Source organism: Carassius carassius, chromosome 36 (genome assembly GCF_963082965.1).
Source record: "Carassius carassius chromosome 36, fCarCar2.1, whole genome shotgun sequence".
In the NCBI taxonomy this organism is placed as follows: domain Eukaryota; kingdom Metazoa; phylum Chordata; class Actinopteri; order Cypriniformes; family Cyprinidae; genus Carassius; species Carassius carassius.
Window position 1 is genome coordinate 23,298,402 of NC_081790.1, and position 17,760 is coordinate 23,316,161.

Below are 17,760 nucleotides of genomic sequence, written 5' to 3' on the forward strand. Positions count from 1 at the left end.
GCAAAAACTGTGGCAAAATTATCATTTAAATGCTATTTTTCTTAATGCATTAACACTCACAGTCAAGACACTTACGATTGCATTTTCATTCAGTGTCCCGCAATGAATGTAGCAAAATTCAATGTGCACATTGAAAATGCATTCCGAGCCGATCACTTCTCCGCCCCCTCGCGCCATGTCAATCACTGCGTGAACAAGGCGGGGCTTGCAGAAGGTCAGAGACTCAAATCTCAAGAAGAGGATTCAAGTGAGAGAACATGGACAAGACAGTTGGTCCATGTACGTTTTGATCATTTCGGTTTATGGCTTCAATATTTCATTCGCACTTGTGGGCGGCGCTGAAGTGCTCCTTTCATCTGATTGGTCGAATTGCTCCACCTTCAGCTCGGTCTTTTCATTCTATCAGGCAGAATAAGAGTCAGTGCAAGTGAAGCACTGTAGTGTCTGAAACCACCGCTCACTGTTAATTAGCATAATATTTGAATCAGATGTAGCTGGGCACATAATTTGTGCTGCTGCGACTTGCAAGAGGCCCCGTTAAATTATTTCTAGGTTCTAGTATTGTATAAATATTGTCCCGCTGATAAAAACAGTGCAAATAGTTCTGTCTCCTTGTATAACAGTGAAGTGGAAATAAATATAGTTAAATTTATTAAATAAAATTAAATAGGATTTTTTGGGAAGGTAAGTCTGGCCAGTTATACAGCAACACGAGTCAGACGAGTCTGAAGATCTGAGCTGAATTTGGTGAAACATTAAAGTTCTAGTCTGTGTCAATTACTCTCATAATAAATAATAATAATAATGTTACCCGTATTTTTCGGTATAAGTTGCATCAGTCCAAAAATACGTCATGACGAGGAAAAAAACATATATAAGTTCCACTGGACTATTAAGTCGCATTTATTCAGAACCAAGAGAAAACATTACCGTCTACAGCCGCGAGAGGGCGCTCTGGGGTAGGCTACAGGAGCACTGAGCAGCATAGAGCTAATTTTACTATTTTTATTTCAGAAATGTAACTATATTAATTTTTACAATTATTTATTAATGTCACACACACATACCTAGTGCCTTATGACTTAAAAGATGAGAGTGGTAAATGTTACAGACATGGAACTTTTCAGTCTATTATTGATTTTTATTTCCACTTCACTTTTATCCAAAGAGACAGAACTATTTGCACTGTATTTATCAGTGGGACAATATTCATACAATACTACAACCTAGAAATAATTTGCAGGTCTCAGCAGCACGAATTATGTGCCCAGCTACATCTGATTCAAATATTATGCTAATGAACAGTGAGCGGTGGTTTCAGACATTAAAGTGCTTCACTCGCACTGACTCTTATTCTGCCTGAAAGAATGAAAAGACCGAGTTGAAGGTGGAGCGATTCGACCAATCAGATGAAAGCAGCGTTTCAGCTCCGCCCACAAGTGCGAATGAAATATTAAAACCATAAACCGAAATGATCAAAATGTACAGGGACCAACTGTCTTGTCCCTGTTCTCTCACTTGAATCCTCTTCTTGAGATTTGAGTCTCTGACCTTCTGCAAGCCCCGCCTTGTTCACGCAGTGATTGACATGGCGCGAGGGGGCGGACTCGTGATCGGCTCGGAATGCATTTTCAATGTGCACATTGAATTTTGCTACATTCATTGCGGGACATTGAATGAAAATGCAATCGTAAGTGTCTTGACTGTGAGTGTTAATGCCTTTAAGAAAAATAGCATTTAAATGATAATTTTGCCACAGTTTTTGCTTGAACATGTTATACATATCTAATCATTTCTGTAATACATTTTCATTTTCATTTTGAAACTTATAAAGCGTTAAAATTAGTTTTCATTTTACATTTTAAAACTGGTGTATGAAATGGCAAATGAAAATTATGTAATTCAATTTTCATTTTCATTTTGCACCAAACGTTGCACAAATGTATTGGAAAATGTAAATGCAAATACAGAAATGCATTGTCATTTTACATATTGCATTGTCATTTTGCATATTACATCCCAAATTGAATATTGCTACCCATACGCTTCCATAACCCTCCTCCAAATATCAACTAAACAACGCCCTCCAACGGCGAGCAGGAGAGGATGACTTTTTAGTCGATTTGAACTTTTTTTTCTTTTGTCTGTCTCGTTGTTAGATTTGTAATTCGTTTTCAAAGCAAAAATGTTTCAATATACACCACAGTTTTAGTGTTATACACGTGCCACGGTAAAACACAATTTACAGACAGTAAATTTAAGTTGAACTGCAATTATTTTTATTATTATTATTATATTAGGGCCTATATGCGAAACTACGTTACCATCCTTCATTTGTAATCTCAAGACATGACGGTTTCTCCGCCCCTTGTCTGTCACCCGCTGGAAGGAAACTGGGCGCGTGCTTTTCAAAACAAGCCAGGGCGGATCACGTGCACTGGAGAGCAAAAGCGGCAGCTCGCGCACCGAACACGGCATTTGGATTCAGGTGCGCTCATGGTTGTACTGCGTCATATCTCCGTGGCGTTCACCGCCGCTATGGCTACGGTCGGGACCGCGCTATTTATCGCACTCAATCTCTTTTATAAAAGACGAGCATGGACACCAGAGTCCGACTACTACACGTTACGAGAGGTCAGTATGAAGCGAAAGAAATAGTTTCTCTTTTATGATACCGCCTGTCGCGCGTGACTGATAGGTAGAGACAATTGTCGAGGGAACTCTTGTTAATTGAACTGTACGTACTGTATGTCTGTCGTGACTCATGTGCATACAGATTATGCTTAAAATGTACTTTTTGAGAAAACGTAGCATAGAGAAAAGTAATCCTGCTTGTTTTATTGTATCTTTATCTAATTTCTGTTTATTTGTAATGTTTTTTAATATGTCTCACTAAAAGTACAATACGTATCTGCATGAAAGCCCCCCAAAAACTGTTGCAAACGTATTGTTTATTATAAAAAAGAAAAAGAAAACGTAATCCTGCTTGTTTTTTGAATCTTTATCTAATTTCTGTTTATTTGTAATGTTTTTTAATATGTCTCACTAAAAGGACAATGCGTATCTGCATGAAAGCCCCCCAAAAACTGTTGCAAACGTATTGTTTAGCCTATTATAAAAAAAGAAAAAGAAAACGATATTTAGAAGAGCACATAGTTCCCAAGGTCATTGAATACTCGAAAATATAATCATGTTATATTTTCCAAGCATGGAACAGTCATGGAAATTAATAAATATATTGAAGTCATGGAAATTTCTATAGTAAATATAAATATTCAGTTATGCTCAGCTTTATAATGTTTCAGTCAGCAGCTAGGTATTCATTTTGGTAGAGATTGCTTGTAAGTGATGTAGTTCTATTGAGTCAGTTCATTTCAATGAATCAGTCGAACTGTTCTGAACGATTCATTAAGGGAAAGATCATGAAAGTTCATTGATCAAAAAAGTCGGGAAAAAAATATGGATTCTACATTTTGAACATACATTTGCAATAAAGCAAAGACACATTTGTACTGTATGTGCCACAAAATATTATAACATTTGATGTAGAGTGCAACTGAGTAGCCAAAGTAACAGAAACCGGGTCAATCTGTCTGTTATTACATAACTAAGACCCTAATTAATGATGGCAAGACTCTAACTATTTGTACGTGAAGTTGCATAATTAATTCCGGCAGCTTGTACTAAAATCCCAGCACTAGACTCTGGATTAACAGACTTTAAATCCAATTCTGTTCTATTGCTCATTTTACTCCCTTTTCTTCCATGTACATGCATATATTTAGGAGGGGGAGGAGCGCAGTGAGAAGCAGGTGCTTGTTCTTGGGTTGGATGGCGCTGGTAAGAGCAGCGTTCTGCAGGGGCTGAGCGGAGCAGGCTCCAGGAGGGGCTGCCGACCCACACGCGGCTTCAACTTCATCAGCCTACACACACCTGCATGCCAGCTGGACTTCTTGGAAAGTATGGATCAGTGCCAGACCACCCTGTTCACTTGCTTACCTTTGAGAGGAAGAAGTACAACTTAGCATAATTTTATAATTATTTTTATTTTGCAGAAAGAATATACTTAGGTGTATACTGAATGTAATGTCACTTAATTTGCATGTTATTTACAATTAAATGCAAATAAACTGTATTATAGTTTACATTTATAATATTTGCAACTTAAGACTGTTAACTTGAGAGTGTGTTTAACCCATTCAGGTAGGATTATGTACATCTTTATATCTTTATAAGTCATTTTCTTACCAATTTTGTCTTGAAATATGGCTACAGTGTTATGCTGAATGTACTGACAATCATTTATGGTACACTATACTTTAATATAATTTGAAACTTTTATATCCTGTATTTAAATATATTTGTAATTAAACGTTTGTAATGATGGAGTTGCTATTGAGTACATCTAGAATATATTAACGTTAAATGTAATAAAATATAAAGTGCTCTAACATGTTAGCCAACACAAAAAGTCTACTTAGACGGTTTCAACGGCAACAACATAAAAAAACGTTACTTTGCATGCGCGCTTTTGTGGACCTAACTTAACTTCCGGTAGACTTCCAAATAGTAACAACTCAATAACAACAGCCAAGTCCCTCTAGAGTAGATATTTTTTGATAAACAAACAAAATATGTTTGCCGCGTGGATCAGGCGGACTTAATGAAAATGCAAATTCATTCTTTGCCAGCAGGAGATGTTTTAAAGCATAGACATAAAGGGCGAGAAATAGAGGTTTCCCCAGTAACAGCTGTAAACAAAGCAGAGCTGGTACGCTCACACGCTGCTTTATCAGGCATATAACATGCAAGTCTTCCTTCAGAAATACAGCGATATAAAAACACCTGTGCTTTGTTTTGATATTTAAACATATAAATGTAAGGAATTATTATTATTAAACGTGCAGTACATTACTCATGTTTATTCAACGAAGCCTTTGAATAAAAATCGATCAGTTTTAAAATTGTGGCGAGTCTCCAAAAATAAATAAATGTATGGGAAACACATCCCGCAGCACAACCACCTGAGCCCAACTTCAGTCTACTCATCACCTTGACTTTAACTGCGTTTGTTGAAAGGCACCGCAGCCAGACCGATATACACAACACAGACCGGAAGTTAACTTAGGTCCAGGCGCGTGCGCCCGATGAAACCGTCTATAAAGCCAGTGAAATGTTATAAAAAAAAAATATTTCAAATGTACTTTAAAGTACAAAGCTTTCTTTTTGACATTATTACAAAATAAACTTTTTGAAAGTAAGTGTACTCTCTTTAGTACATTTATGTTGCCTTTTATTTAATTAATATTATGTTATCTGCCAGTGCAGTTTTTCTAAAATGTACTTTGAAGTACACTACTAGTACACATTAAATACAATTAAGTCCACATATTTCTCATGTGGGATACTTTAATTCCTGCTCTACAAGTAATAAATATTCAGTTATTGCCTTATTTATGATTTCTTATTTTAGAAAAGCCTGTTTGTTTGTGTCTATGGCAGTAATAACACATCATACAGTTAACTCCTATTTTGATTATCTTTTCCTATCAGTTGGAGGTGGTGAAGACTTGCGAATGTATTGGGTGGATTACCTAAGGAGAACACATATCTTGGTGTACGTGGTGGACTCCTCTGATAGAGGCCGGCTCCCTCAGGCCAAAGACGAGCTCCATCGATTACTTAAAGCAGACACTGATCTACCAGTGGTGGTCTTGGGAAACAAGCAGGTAACCAAAGGCTCAGTTCTTGGTTTAAACTTTAACCCTGTTTATAATTTCAGAAAGGCTTCATATTGATTTCCTAAATCCTTATAGTGTTTTGACTGTTTTTACTCATACAAAGTCACTTGTTTAAAACAACACTGGACACAGCTGACTTTAATTGTAAAGACAAACATCAGATTAACGTTTCAAAATATTGGGTTCCCCAGAAGGAAGTCATACAGGTTTGGATATTAATTTTTTTCTGATGATATTCATCTCTTTAATTGAGTGCCAGGCTCCCTTGTTTTAGGTTTCAGTGTAAATCTGGACTAAAAGCTTTTTACACCCTCATCCAGGATAAGCCCGGTGCTGTTAGCGTCCCAGAGCTGAATGAGGCTCTCTCACTGAGCTCAGTGGCTGATCAGAGGAAGCTTTTCCTGCTGACTGCTCAGTCAGGATCTGACGGATTAAGCAGAACCTGTGGCCTCCAAAAGTTCCAAGACCTGCTTCTGACATTGGTATGAAACCAGGCTGCCATTTGAAGGTTGGCACTACTGTGCCAGAAAGGACAGGCAAAGGGATCTTAGGTAATGATGGAGAATTCAATGTATTGGCTTCACCCTTGAATCATGCGAGGAGAAAGGAGCACTTGCGTCATAACAATGCTACTGTTGTGACATTGAAGGAGTTGAACAAACACATTTTTTTTTTTTAAATGAGGACTGTGGGCATTATTGGTGCTAGTTACAAGGTACAATATCTCACTTGTCATTAATAGGATTATTAAATTCAGTATTACAAAGAATGCATTGCATATGCTTTATCTTTGCATGTGGAGTCAACTTGGCGAATCACAGAAAGAAACAGGAAATTGTACTTTGCTTGACAATTAATAGCCCTTGTCCATGTTCTGCATATATCCTTCCTTTGATCTATATATATACACACACACACACACACACACACACACACATATATATATATATATATATATATATATATATATATATATATATATATATATATATATATATATATATATACGGAGCATTCTACAGAATTGGTCCAAAGTCAAATTTGGAAACCTCTTGAAAAAAAACTATATTTCCAAAAATCCTGTATGTATGCAAATTGTATAATATTCAAGGTATACATTTCAAGTACTTGTGCAGTTTATTTTCATACTGTATTAAAGAAATACAATATATGGAATATTTGTCCTTTCCCAAAAACACTACTAAAACCTGACAAAAAATTCATAACTGTACAAAGATTTTGTTTATTTCCCCCAAATAAAAGGATTATGTGTTCCCTTTTGTCACTACCAAAACATATCAAATTATATGGGATAACACCCCAAAAAACAAAAACAAAGATGTCACTACCAAAACAGCACCAAATGTTTTTGTAGTGAAATTTTTGATACTTTTGATACCTAGCTCAAAGATGCTAATCAGCACATGGTTAGCTAGCACAGTTCTGAACAGTGGCATACATTTAAAAACTAAATGTTATGGATTAACTCTCAAATAAAAAAAAAGGTGTTTAGTAGTGAACAGATTTTTTTGTACACATTTACCTCAAAATTATGTAACCTACCTACTCATGCCATTATAGAGGGGGGCACATGAATATTTCCTTATCTTGGCCAATAGACTAAAACATAGAGTTTCTATATATACTATAGTGACATAAAAATAAGCAGGACACTTTTTTTTTTTGCATGAAGTTTGATCATTTACAAAGAAACTTTCAAAATAAATATTTTTTTGAATTTCACTTTTTAAAGAATCAAAAATATACTTTTAAAAGCAACAATGGGAAAAAATAAAAAACTTTTTTCAATATTTTCTCAAGTTAAATTTAGGGATTAGGGTTCGGGACAGTCTGTAGAATGGCCCATATATAGATAGATAGATAGATAGATAGATAGACACACATTATGTGTGTGTGTTTATATGTATTATGCATGTATTAAGTAAATTTGTTTTTAATTATTAAAAATGTAATCTTTCTTCTCTTTGGATTTTGAGGTGGAATAGGACATAACGTGAGATTAACCAAATGTATCCATGCTAGACCGTTTCTGACAGTGGATACCTCAGATAATTCTCTTTTCACAAGTGTGATTTAGGCTTTCAGTGGAGATTTTGTTTTGAACTTGCACAGCTGTACAAAAATAAGGCCTCTTCACTGCGAAATCAATATGGTCTGCTTATGCAAGTGGTTTGAATTACGATCAACAAGAGCTAGTGGTATTGAGGGAAACTATGTAATCCATCTCACATTCCGTCTCTTTAAAAATGTGGCTTAATCCCAACTAAATGAAAGGCCTCTGTGAATTCAAATGCATTGCTTTTAGTCTTATAGTGAGGGTTTTGCAATGCTGATTAATCAGAACTCTTGCCCATTTGATAATCCTGGGGAGGAACTGTGAGGCTGATAATTTGATAATACTTGTATAAGCTGCTGATAGATTCAGACTTCTTGTTCACAACCAGTCATGCATATTTTATTAAGCATGTACATGTAGCACGTGACATTGCTGAGAAACAGTGATGAAGCAACGATGTCTACAGAAGCACTACTGCAGTGCAAATATGAACAAATCTCTGTAATTATTGTGTCTTAAATCAATGTTCTGGGTTCAGATCCATCAAAATGTTTGGCATAACGTTGAATGCAGAAAACATCTGACTAGTTGGGGGGGTTTTTCCCTACAAAATCCTGTGGCTATACTTTTAAAACATTTTTTTAATGGTACAATTATTTTCTTGGGGAAAAAAAATGAGATGCAGTCAAATTTACTGTAGCTCTATGAAACTGTGGGCAAAAATCTGTAATTTCAATTAACATTAAAATAAGTAATACATGTTTAATGTAAATGTAACCACAATAATGCTCTTTAAAAAACACAACTCAAAATTCTTTGTTAACTCGTACTGAACCCAGATTTTGTCTTCGTTGCATTGTATTGGAGAGTTGTTTTCACTCCGGTGTATTATTTTTATTTTGCCAAAACACATTAAACTTACCCATCAATAAGTCAAAATGTACAAAATTTAATATTTATACTTCTGAAGATATTAAAGTTGCTTACTAGATTCATATACACATCATTTAAGAGTTAACATTCTTAAAGAAAGTTGTCATAGTAGAAACAAACTGTTGAAAATCTTTTCTCTATGTATACACTCATCCTTAAGACACACTTGACAGACACAAAGGTGAGATTTTGACCATTAGTTTGAAACCAGTTCTCCGCTGTGACATCACGAAGACTTCTGAGATTGCAGAGACGCAATGAACGCAGCATATTTCTTAGGATGACACCGTTTGTAAAATTCCACTTTCCGTTTAATCTGCTTTGGTGTGTCCTGATAGTAGTTTTTCTCATCCCTTGCCATTGCCTGAAATGCCAATAAAACACAATCAGTTACATGGACCATCAAAGGAGTCTTTTTTTCTGTCTGGGAGCATCACTGATGTATATGGTTTTCTTTTACCTTATAATCCTCATTGTATTCCTTCACCATGTATTGAACATATTCAATAATGTCAGTGGAGCATGTGGTTTTTCCCGTACCATGGAGACTGGCCTCTTCCTCCATTGCTGCAATTTAGACACCAAATCATATTATGCAACTCATGGAAACATTTATATATTTTGATAACAGATGTCAAAGCCAGCTGAGAACCATTAGTTTTGATAGATACCTTCAATGACGTAGGGTTTCAATACATTTGTCTCTGCTGGTTTGCTTTCCGTTTCCTGAAACATCAGTTTAATGCATTAGGTTATAAGCAGAAAATTATACATAATTTGTAAAAAATAAATTGTAACATATTGACTGAAGCTTAGTACTTGCCTTATTGTTTTTAATAGGAAGCATACCCTTTGTCCCAAGTGACAGCCCCATGTCTTGTAGATTTTGCTTTACTGTTTTGTGTTCATCCCAAGCCTTGCGTATCTGAGGACTTCAAATCAGCCATGTTTATCAACGCATTTTAATGATAAACTTAATAATACATGACACAGAGTACATAAATATTTTAAATAAGTACACTTGGGCATACTTTTTTTGTGTGTGTACTAATTGTACTAATACAAATATATCTCGTTACATCTTGTAATATAATAATCGCTGAACTGCCAAATGTACATACAAGTGTTTATGGTAAACTAGTTTATGGCCATGTATTGTTGCATTAATATTATATTATCAGCAAGAACATTTTTTTTTATATTCTTTTAAGATATGAAGTACACAAGTACGCATTCAATACAATTAAAGCGCAACAATTTTTTATTATTATTTACAAGAATAGTCAGTAAAATAACGAGTAATTTTATAAAATAGGTTGTTTGTATAGCGAGAAGACCTTTTCTATTTGGCATGTAGAATGTACTTGAACTTACCATTCTATGTGCGGTTTGTCCTTTCTTCTCATCTTCTTTTTCAGCTTCTTTTTGTTTTTATTGTAATCAAACTTACTACGATTACGAGATTTTTTTATTTTACCCATTATTATATAACACACCAGTTAACAACCGCCTCGATTCTTTGCCACGCGTGTTTGACGACCCCGGAAGCAGCGACTTTCTGTCCAAGGAGAAAACAAATCCGAGATAATTCTACATCGCCACCTGCCGGAAAGAAGTGCACAGTTCTTCTTCTTCTTTTGATTTAATGGCGGGTTGTGAACCAGCTTCAAAGGTGCATACCGCCACCTAATGAGAAGTGTGCGGTAATTGTTCATAACAAAAAAAAGAGCTTTGTCAGATAGTGATAGTCAAATAATTTGGTGTAATCGCGAATAGAAAATGCAAGCCAACAGCGCTAAGAACATTAAACAGGTTGTTCAGGCTAGACTTTAGGTTATACTTATAGAGGCAGCATTTCGTGATAGCACGTATTATATTTAGATGTTTTGCAACACACACTTCATACTTCACGAAGTACCAAATATGTTTTTGTTGTTGTTGTTGATGATGACGACGATGATGATGATGGTTAATTTATATTTAGATTATTAGCTTTTAATAATCAGTGTTATCGCTAGATGGTGTTATAAACTAAGAATTGCAAAACTCATAACTAAGCAGTTTTATTTCGATTGGATTGATCATCAGCAGTTCATGTAAAGACAAGTTCAAAGTTGCACATGGTATGTGCTTGTGGCACGCCATATGTCTGAAAAGAAAATGTGCATCTGTTTATCATCAAAGAAAAGACATGACAGACATTAATAAATAGACAGTGACCTATATTGTTATAATACTTGTTATAATTAAAGAGCATATAAAAACAGTTTATGCGGGATTCGTAAACATTAAAGCATTTTTAAAAGAGAGAGAGAGAGAGAGAGAGAGAGAGAGAGAGAGAGATCATACCGTTTGTTAAACTAGCAGTCTTGATTGCGACAATGAAACCTACTATGGCGAAGACCTGCTGGTTATGAATATTAAACAGATCGCGTGAAGGTTTTATAAATTGTTTGATTTTTTTTTTTACAGCACAAAGCAAATGTACAAGCATTTTTAGGACAAATATAATGACTATTACAGTTACTGTAAATATTACTATTTATATACAGAACAAACAACAAAATAAATAAAACATAATAAAAAAAATGCATTCATACAAAAACATAATAAAACATTATTTTCCCGATATAAAATGATTTACCATGTGAAATTAAGAAACCACATATTATCTGTCTGATCTGTTACTATAACAAGACGTTAGATTGAAGTACTAGGTCATTTGTGAAGCCTTAAAAAAAGAAGAGCACAAATCAGATAAGAATTATACAGAGATATTAATAAGAAGCACTACCTAATGTCAGCATAATCTTATAAATATTCATGAGCTACGCTTGCGCCACAGAAGAGCCTACGGCTCTGGGCCACATGACCGTTCAAGCGGGACGCTCGAGGTTGGTTACCAAGCAACGTCAGCATGTCTCATTAATATGCATGAGCTCAGTCTTTGCCATAGTAGGCTCTGCGATCGACGTAAGTCTGAAACTTCTGGGCGGGGAATCAGAGGAGCGAAACGGCAGAGCGGAGAGTCATTTAGGGTTAATAATATTCCGCCGTGGGGGGGAGCGGGGGAGGACACACACACAGACAGACACACACATAAACTGCCAACCCGGCGACGAGGTTGGGCCTGCGGTGCCTGCCTGCAACCCAGGAAACATGGAGCTCGAGAATATCGTGGCCAACACTGTTCTGCTGAAGGCGAGAGAAGGTAAGACATGACAGCCCGTCTGATCATTGTCACTTTTGACATTTGTGATCCACAAACGCCGTGCTATCTGTCTCAAAAAGATGGGGATTCCCCCAAAGGAAGTTAACGTTAGGCCAAAAATGAATAAATGCATGCTTTATGATGCCTATGAATCACTAGATCAAACCTGAGGATTACACGTTGATGAAGGTGTTGCTCGTTTGTTGTGTTCCTAACCTTGAGCAAAAAAATAAATAAAAGATGGACCTGTCAATCAAAAAATAAATAAATAAATAAAATCTCCGTTTTTGTCAAACCTTGTTTGGATTTTACAACGTTTTTGTGAACAGTCTAAGTTTCTAAATAAGGGGGAAGAGATAGTCATTGTCATTAATGTTATATATATATATTGACAACAGCCATTTAGTGCCTGTGTGTTCGAGATAAGATCCTCATTTAACCGAACCTTTTGAATTAACACACCCAATGATTTTTCAAAAGTGATTTATTATTATTTTTATTATTGTTGTTGTTGTAAACTACCTACTAACATTAGCTAGTGAGACACCATTGTCAAAAAAAAAGAATCTGTCCAGTAGGGAGTTTTAGTAATTCATATTTTTTTCGGCAGGTGTATTTCTCAAACATGAGGAAATCCTACTGTATTTTCTTTCGTCCATTTTCGAACGTTCTTGGGCGGCACACTTTGGACCGCTACACTTGTTGTAGTAGACGTTTAAATAGTGTATACAGACTTACTGAAAATTTACCATGAGGTCCATACAAGATCGTTGGGGCTATAGTTAATGTTAAGTAAAATTATACAGTCTCCTTCAAACAGTGTATATGTTTTCGTAAGCGTACATTGGTTACAAATATCGAATAAGCAGTTGTTAACTGCATACTACATGTAATAGTCAGTGCATTTTATATTACTGTTGTTCACAATTCTCAAGACTTTGAAAGCTAGTTTCAGTTTATTCACCACTGTATGATTGCTTAACATGTTGTCTCTTCCCGTTTTAAGATGACATTTAACATCAGCATATCTAAGTAGGGAGGGTTGTATATTCATGTTGCACTTCATACATTTTTATTTTATATAGGGAAACATTTCCGCATCTTATTAAGGTGTGAAGGATCTCAGGATTTTGATTTGTGCAGTTTGATTACTGCAATGTTGCTGTAATTTCGAATTCTATCTACAGTAGTCTATAAAAACAAACAAAGTAATTGACAGAAATGCACTTTATTTGTTCCAGTTTTGCGCAGTAGACTTCCATTTAAAGCTGCAGTCAGTCAGTAACTTTTTTTTTTTTGTTAAAAATGATTCAAAATCAGTTTTTGGGCAAGTACATGCAGTGGGGAAAATCTTTATTTGGTCCCCTGCTGATCTTGTAAGTTTGCCTATTTACAAAGAAATTAAAGGTCTGTAATTTTTTTTAATGGTAGGTTTATGTTAACATATAGAGGCAGAATACCAACCAAAAATACTGAAAAAAAACACATTATATAAAGGATAAAGATTTTATTTGCATTTCAGTGAGTGAAATAAGTATTATAAGCAAAAAATTACTTAGTACTTGTGCAGGAACCCTTGTTGGCAAGTACAGAGGTAAGACGTTTTTGTAGTGGGTCACCGGGTTTGCACACATCTCAGGAGGGATTTTGATCCACTCTTCTTTATAGATCCTCTATAAATCCTTAAGGTTTCTTGGCTTCCATTTGGCAACTAGAAGTTTCAGCTCCCTCCTCAGATTTTCTATAGGATTGAGGTCTGAAGACTGGCTAGGCCACTCCACACCCTTAGAGGTCCCCTGAAGTGCCTTGAAACAAGCTGCGTTATTCTATACGGTGACATAATTTCAACTGAAACAGGAAGAGAGGGGGTACATCTCACTGAATTTTGAACTGGTAAATGACAAACTGATCACAGAACATGTTTGTAAAGCTTTAAATGTTAACTGTTAAAAAGCAATGTTATCAGCTTTTACGACTAAACATTTGCAAACAACATTGTACTGGAGAATCTGCACAAATTAAAGTCTTAGGGGCCGTTCACAAATCGCGCCTAAAAACGCGTGGAAAACGCTAGGCGCACCGCTTTCTCCTCCTTTCCAAAGCGCTCGGGCAGAAGCGCCCCTGAGGCGTCTGCCTTTGCTAAGCAACCATGACGTGCTCTCTGCTTGAAGACGCGGAAATTTCAGCAAAGGATAAATGGATTTGCAGCTCAAAAAATCGCTTGCAGTAGCTCTGCTACTAAATTTATTTCAAAATGGAAATCAATATACAACTATGATCAGCTGTTACTTTCATCTTGACTGAGCTTTTAACGTTGTTACGGGAAAGGATGAAGCTGATTGGTTAGTTCTTGTCACATGACCCGCGGTGCGCTTGCAGCATTCTGAAAAGTTGAAATGTTTTAACTCGATGCGGTGCGGTGTTGGAAATAATGAACTTGAGCGCGCAAAAGACGCGATATGTGAACGTCCCCTTAAACAGTTCAATAGTGAAGAGTTTACAGGTTACTCTTCTTTTTTGAAGGCTCAAAGTAAAATACTCCCACATCACGCTGAATGCTGCAGAGACGCTGTTCGGGAAGCACGTGACATAAAACGAGGCCAGCTATTGGCTATTCGCTACTTCTCCTGCTGTACTGGCTGAGTAAAACCTCCGGTGGCTCATTACTGCCACACTTTGGTCACCGCAGATTTGAAATATGCGCGAAATGAGCCGCTTACGGCAAATAAAAGTTATTTAGCAACGAATCGATGACTAAATTAGTTGACAACTATTTTAATAATCGATTTGAATCGATTAAATCGATTCGTTGTTTCAGCTCTAGTTGTCTCCGTGTTGTTTGCTGGCTTTCCCTCTTATGTTGGAATATTCCCACATGTAAATTCTGACCAATTGAAAAGCAGTTTAGGAAATACGTTGTGGCCAATGAGTGATGTGGATGTTGTCATGTGACTGCATTTTGGTTCGTTTCAACTCGTTCGGACCAAAGCAATCAGTGTGGTGTGAAAAGGAACCAAAAAGCTGAAAAATGCTACAATGTATAATTGTTTGCCCTTGGTTCGGACCAAATGAACCGAACTAGAGATATGAAAGCACCCATAGATAAACTTAAAAATAAGATATTGATGCTAACACCCAAAAAACTTTATTTTTGATTTCATGGGGACTTTAATGTGCTTCTTCTTGAGCCACTCCTTTGTTGCCTTGGCAGTATGTTTTGGGTCATTGTCATGCTGGAAGACCCGTACATGACCCATCTCCAGTGTTCTGGCTGAGGGAAGGAGGTTCTCGTCCAAGATTTTACAGTACATGGCTCCATCCATTTGCCACTCAATGAAGTGAAGTCATCTTGTACCCTTAGCAGGAAAACAACCCCAAATCATAATGTTTTCACCTCCGTGCTTGACTTAAGTGATGGTGTTCTTGGGGTCATAGTCAGCATTTCTCTCCCTCCAAGCATAGCCAGTCGAGTTAATGCCAAAGAGCTCAATTTTGGTCTCATCTGACCACAGCACTTTCCACCCAAGCCTATTCTGAAGCAGTAAGATGTTCTTTGGCAAACTTTAAATGGGCCTGTGTATGTGTCTTCTTTAGCAGGGGGACCTTCCGGGCGCTGCAGGATTTCAGTACATTGCGGCAGTGTGTTACCAATATTTTGCTTGGTGACTGTGGTCCCAACTGCCTTAAGATCATTAACAAGCTCCTCCCATGTAGTTTGGGGTTGATCCCTCACTTTTCTCATGATCATCCTTACCCCATGAGGCAAGATCTTGCACAGAGCTCCAGACCGAGGCCAATTGATGGTTGTTTGTATTTCTTCCATTTCCGAATAATCACACCAACATTTGTCTCCTTCTCACCAAGCTTCTTGCTGATGGTCTTGTAGCCCATTCCAGCCTTGTGCAGATCTAAAATCTTGTCTCTGACATCCTTTGGCCGCTCTTTGTTCTTGCCCATGGTGGTGGGAGCGGTTGGAATGGAAGATACAGATTGTGTGGACAGGTGTTTTATACACCTAACAAGCTGACATTAGGAGTAACTTCAGGACTAATCTGTGTTCCACATAGTGGGAGCCAGAATTCTTGCTGGTTGGTAGGGGATCAAATACTTATTTCACTCACTGAAATGCAATTCAGTTCTAACCTTTATATAATGTGCTATTTCTGGATTTTTTTGGGATTGATATTCTGTCTCTATCCATTAAAATAAACCTACTATAAAAACTACAGACTCTGCATTTCTTTGTAAGTGGGCAAATTTACCAAATCAGCAGGGGATCACATAAATATTTTCCCCACCATAACCAGCCAGTGTTCAAAGCTCTACTTTAGCATGATTCACAATGGTAAGCTTGAAATAATTATCTTTAATTTTAGTGGTACTGGTAGATTTTTTTCAGGAAATACAAGCATGGCGCTGTTCATCTTTGTGTCATTATGTTATGTCTGTAAACCTAAAGAAGGAGTCCCGGCTAGTAGGCTATATCAAACGTAAGGATTATGCAGGTGAAGGATCATTCATAGCCTTTTCTTACAGCAGCTGAAATAATAAAATTTATAATTTTGATTGCGGATTGTAATCCAGAAAGTTCCATATGACAATCATCAGTGACGACTGGAAATTCACCTGTAGTCTACAGCTAACGCCAATAGATGCTAAATACACGTAACTTAATTTTGAGAACGAAGTATAACAGTAATAATAATTTTCATGGTTTGATGTGATGTGAGCAAAGCGATCATTAGATTTATCACAATTGGTAGCGCAATGTATTGTAATGCTTTTGTTTTGTCAGTTGGTCAGAACAAAAGTGGCAGACATGTTACTTACTTGTTCAGATGACACTTTTCCAGTCAAAATTCTTATTTAGGTTATTGGCTACTTCCAAGACATAGAATCTGTGATTCCGAAGTACAGTAAATATCCACACCGGGGTGGTGACTGACAGCCACATATAGCCTACTCCTCAAAACATTACATTCATCCGAGCTGAGAAGCCGTGTCGATGCACAACCCATGTAAAGATGATAATTCCACAAATAACTGCAATTGCAGGGTTCAAACAGAGGTAGCGACTAAAAGGCAAAACATACGGAATGTATCTTTAAAATACATAAAGGTGCAGTCACAATTAACAAAATCGTTTCATTCAAATAGGAATCTGCATGACTGGGAGTTTTTGCATGAAGGCACACATATTTTGCTATGTTAAAGTTGGTAATGCAAATTTTTTTTTACAATTGAAGTGTTTCATGTCACAATCCTATCAGGGATTTATAGTGTTTGTTTCTTTGTTTTCTTCTCAGAAGAGCTCTTCCAGCATAACAAGGAAGATTAATGTTTTCCATCAGTTTTATATGATCTGTTCTATATTTTCTTGGTGATTTATATTGTGAATAATTTGATGAAAGTGGGGCCTTTTTGTTGCTGTGCTCGAGGCAAGTTTTGCACACAGTGAATGAAACCCCTTCACTTCTGCACTGATGCTGCATAGACAATACATTTCTTAAGCCATTTGCATCTTGGCAACTTCCCACAACGATAATGCTGGGGATTTGCTACTGTACCCATACCATCATAATCTCTTAACTGCAAAGCATTTGTTTGAATTGCAAATAGCACACCATGGTTTTAGCTTCCTGCTAGCTCCCACTCCTGCCTGACTTTACATTTTAATTATTTGTGAGTAATATCTTTGAGGTAAGTTGAGGTACAATGTAGAGCCCGACCGATATTGATTTTTGGGGGCCGATGCCGATATTTACTCGAAAAGAGCCAATTTATAAGCCGATATTTTG

General features: G+C 36.6%; 3 protein-coding genes across 3 annotated transcripts in view; 2 read left to right on the forward strand and 1 right to left on the reverse strand.

Moving 5' to 3' along the window:
- The first annotated feature begins 2,329 nt into the window (after positions 1 to 2,329).
- On the forward strand, positions 2,330 to 6,510 carry arl10 (ADP-ribosylation factor-like 10). Its single transcript, XM_059526686.1, has 4 exons — positions 2,330 to 2,634; positions 3,786 to 3,960; positions 5,554 to 5,729; positions 6,062 to 6,510. Exons 1-4 carry the CDS (start codon positions 2,350 to 2,352, stop codon positions 6,227 to 6,229), a joined length of 804 nt encoding a protein of 267 aa, XP_059382669.1. The 5' UTR covers positions 2,330 to 2,349; the 3' UTR covers positions 6,230 to 6,510.
- Positions 6,511 to 8,189: 1,679 nt separating this feature from the next.
- On the reverse strand, positions 8,190 to 10,336 carry nop16 (NOP16 nucleolar protein homolog (yeast)). Its single transcript, XM_059526687.1, has 5 exons — positions 10,126 to 10,336; positions 9,575 to 9,683; positions 9,423 to 9,477; positions 9,212 to 9,318; positions 8,190 to 9,115 (listed from the first exon to the last, which is right to left on the reverse strand). Exons 1-5 carry the CDS (start codon positions 10,230 to 10,232, stop codon positions 8,978 to 8,980), a joined length of 516 nt encoding a protein of 171 aa, XP_059382670.1. The 5' UTR covers positions 10,233 to 10,336; the 3' UTR covers positions 8,190 to 8,977.
- A 1,407-nt stretch (positions 10,337 to 11,743) lies between these two features.
- grk6 (G protein-coupled receptor kinase 6) overlaps positions 11,744 to 17,760 on the forward strand; it is a 41,172-nt gene continuing 35,155 nt past the window's right edge. Inside the window, exon 1 of the mRNA XM_059526688.1 lies at positions 11,744 to 11,962. Within this exon, the coding sequence (XP_059382671.1) occupies positions 11,911 to 11,962 (52 nt within the window). The 5' untranslated portion in view covers positions 11,744 to 11,910. The remainder of the gene's footprint in view (positions 11,963 to 17,760) is intronic.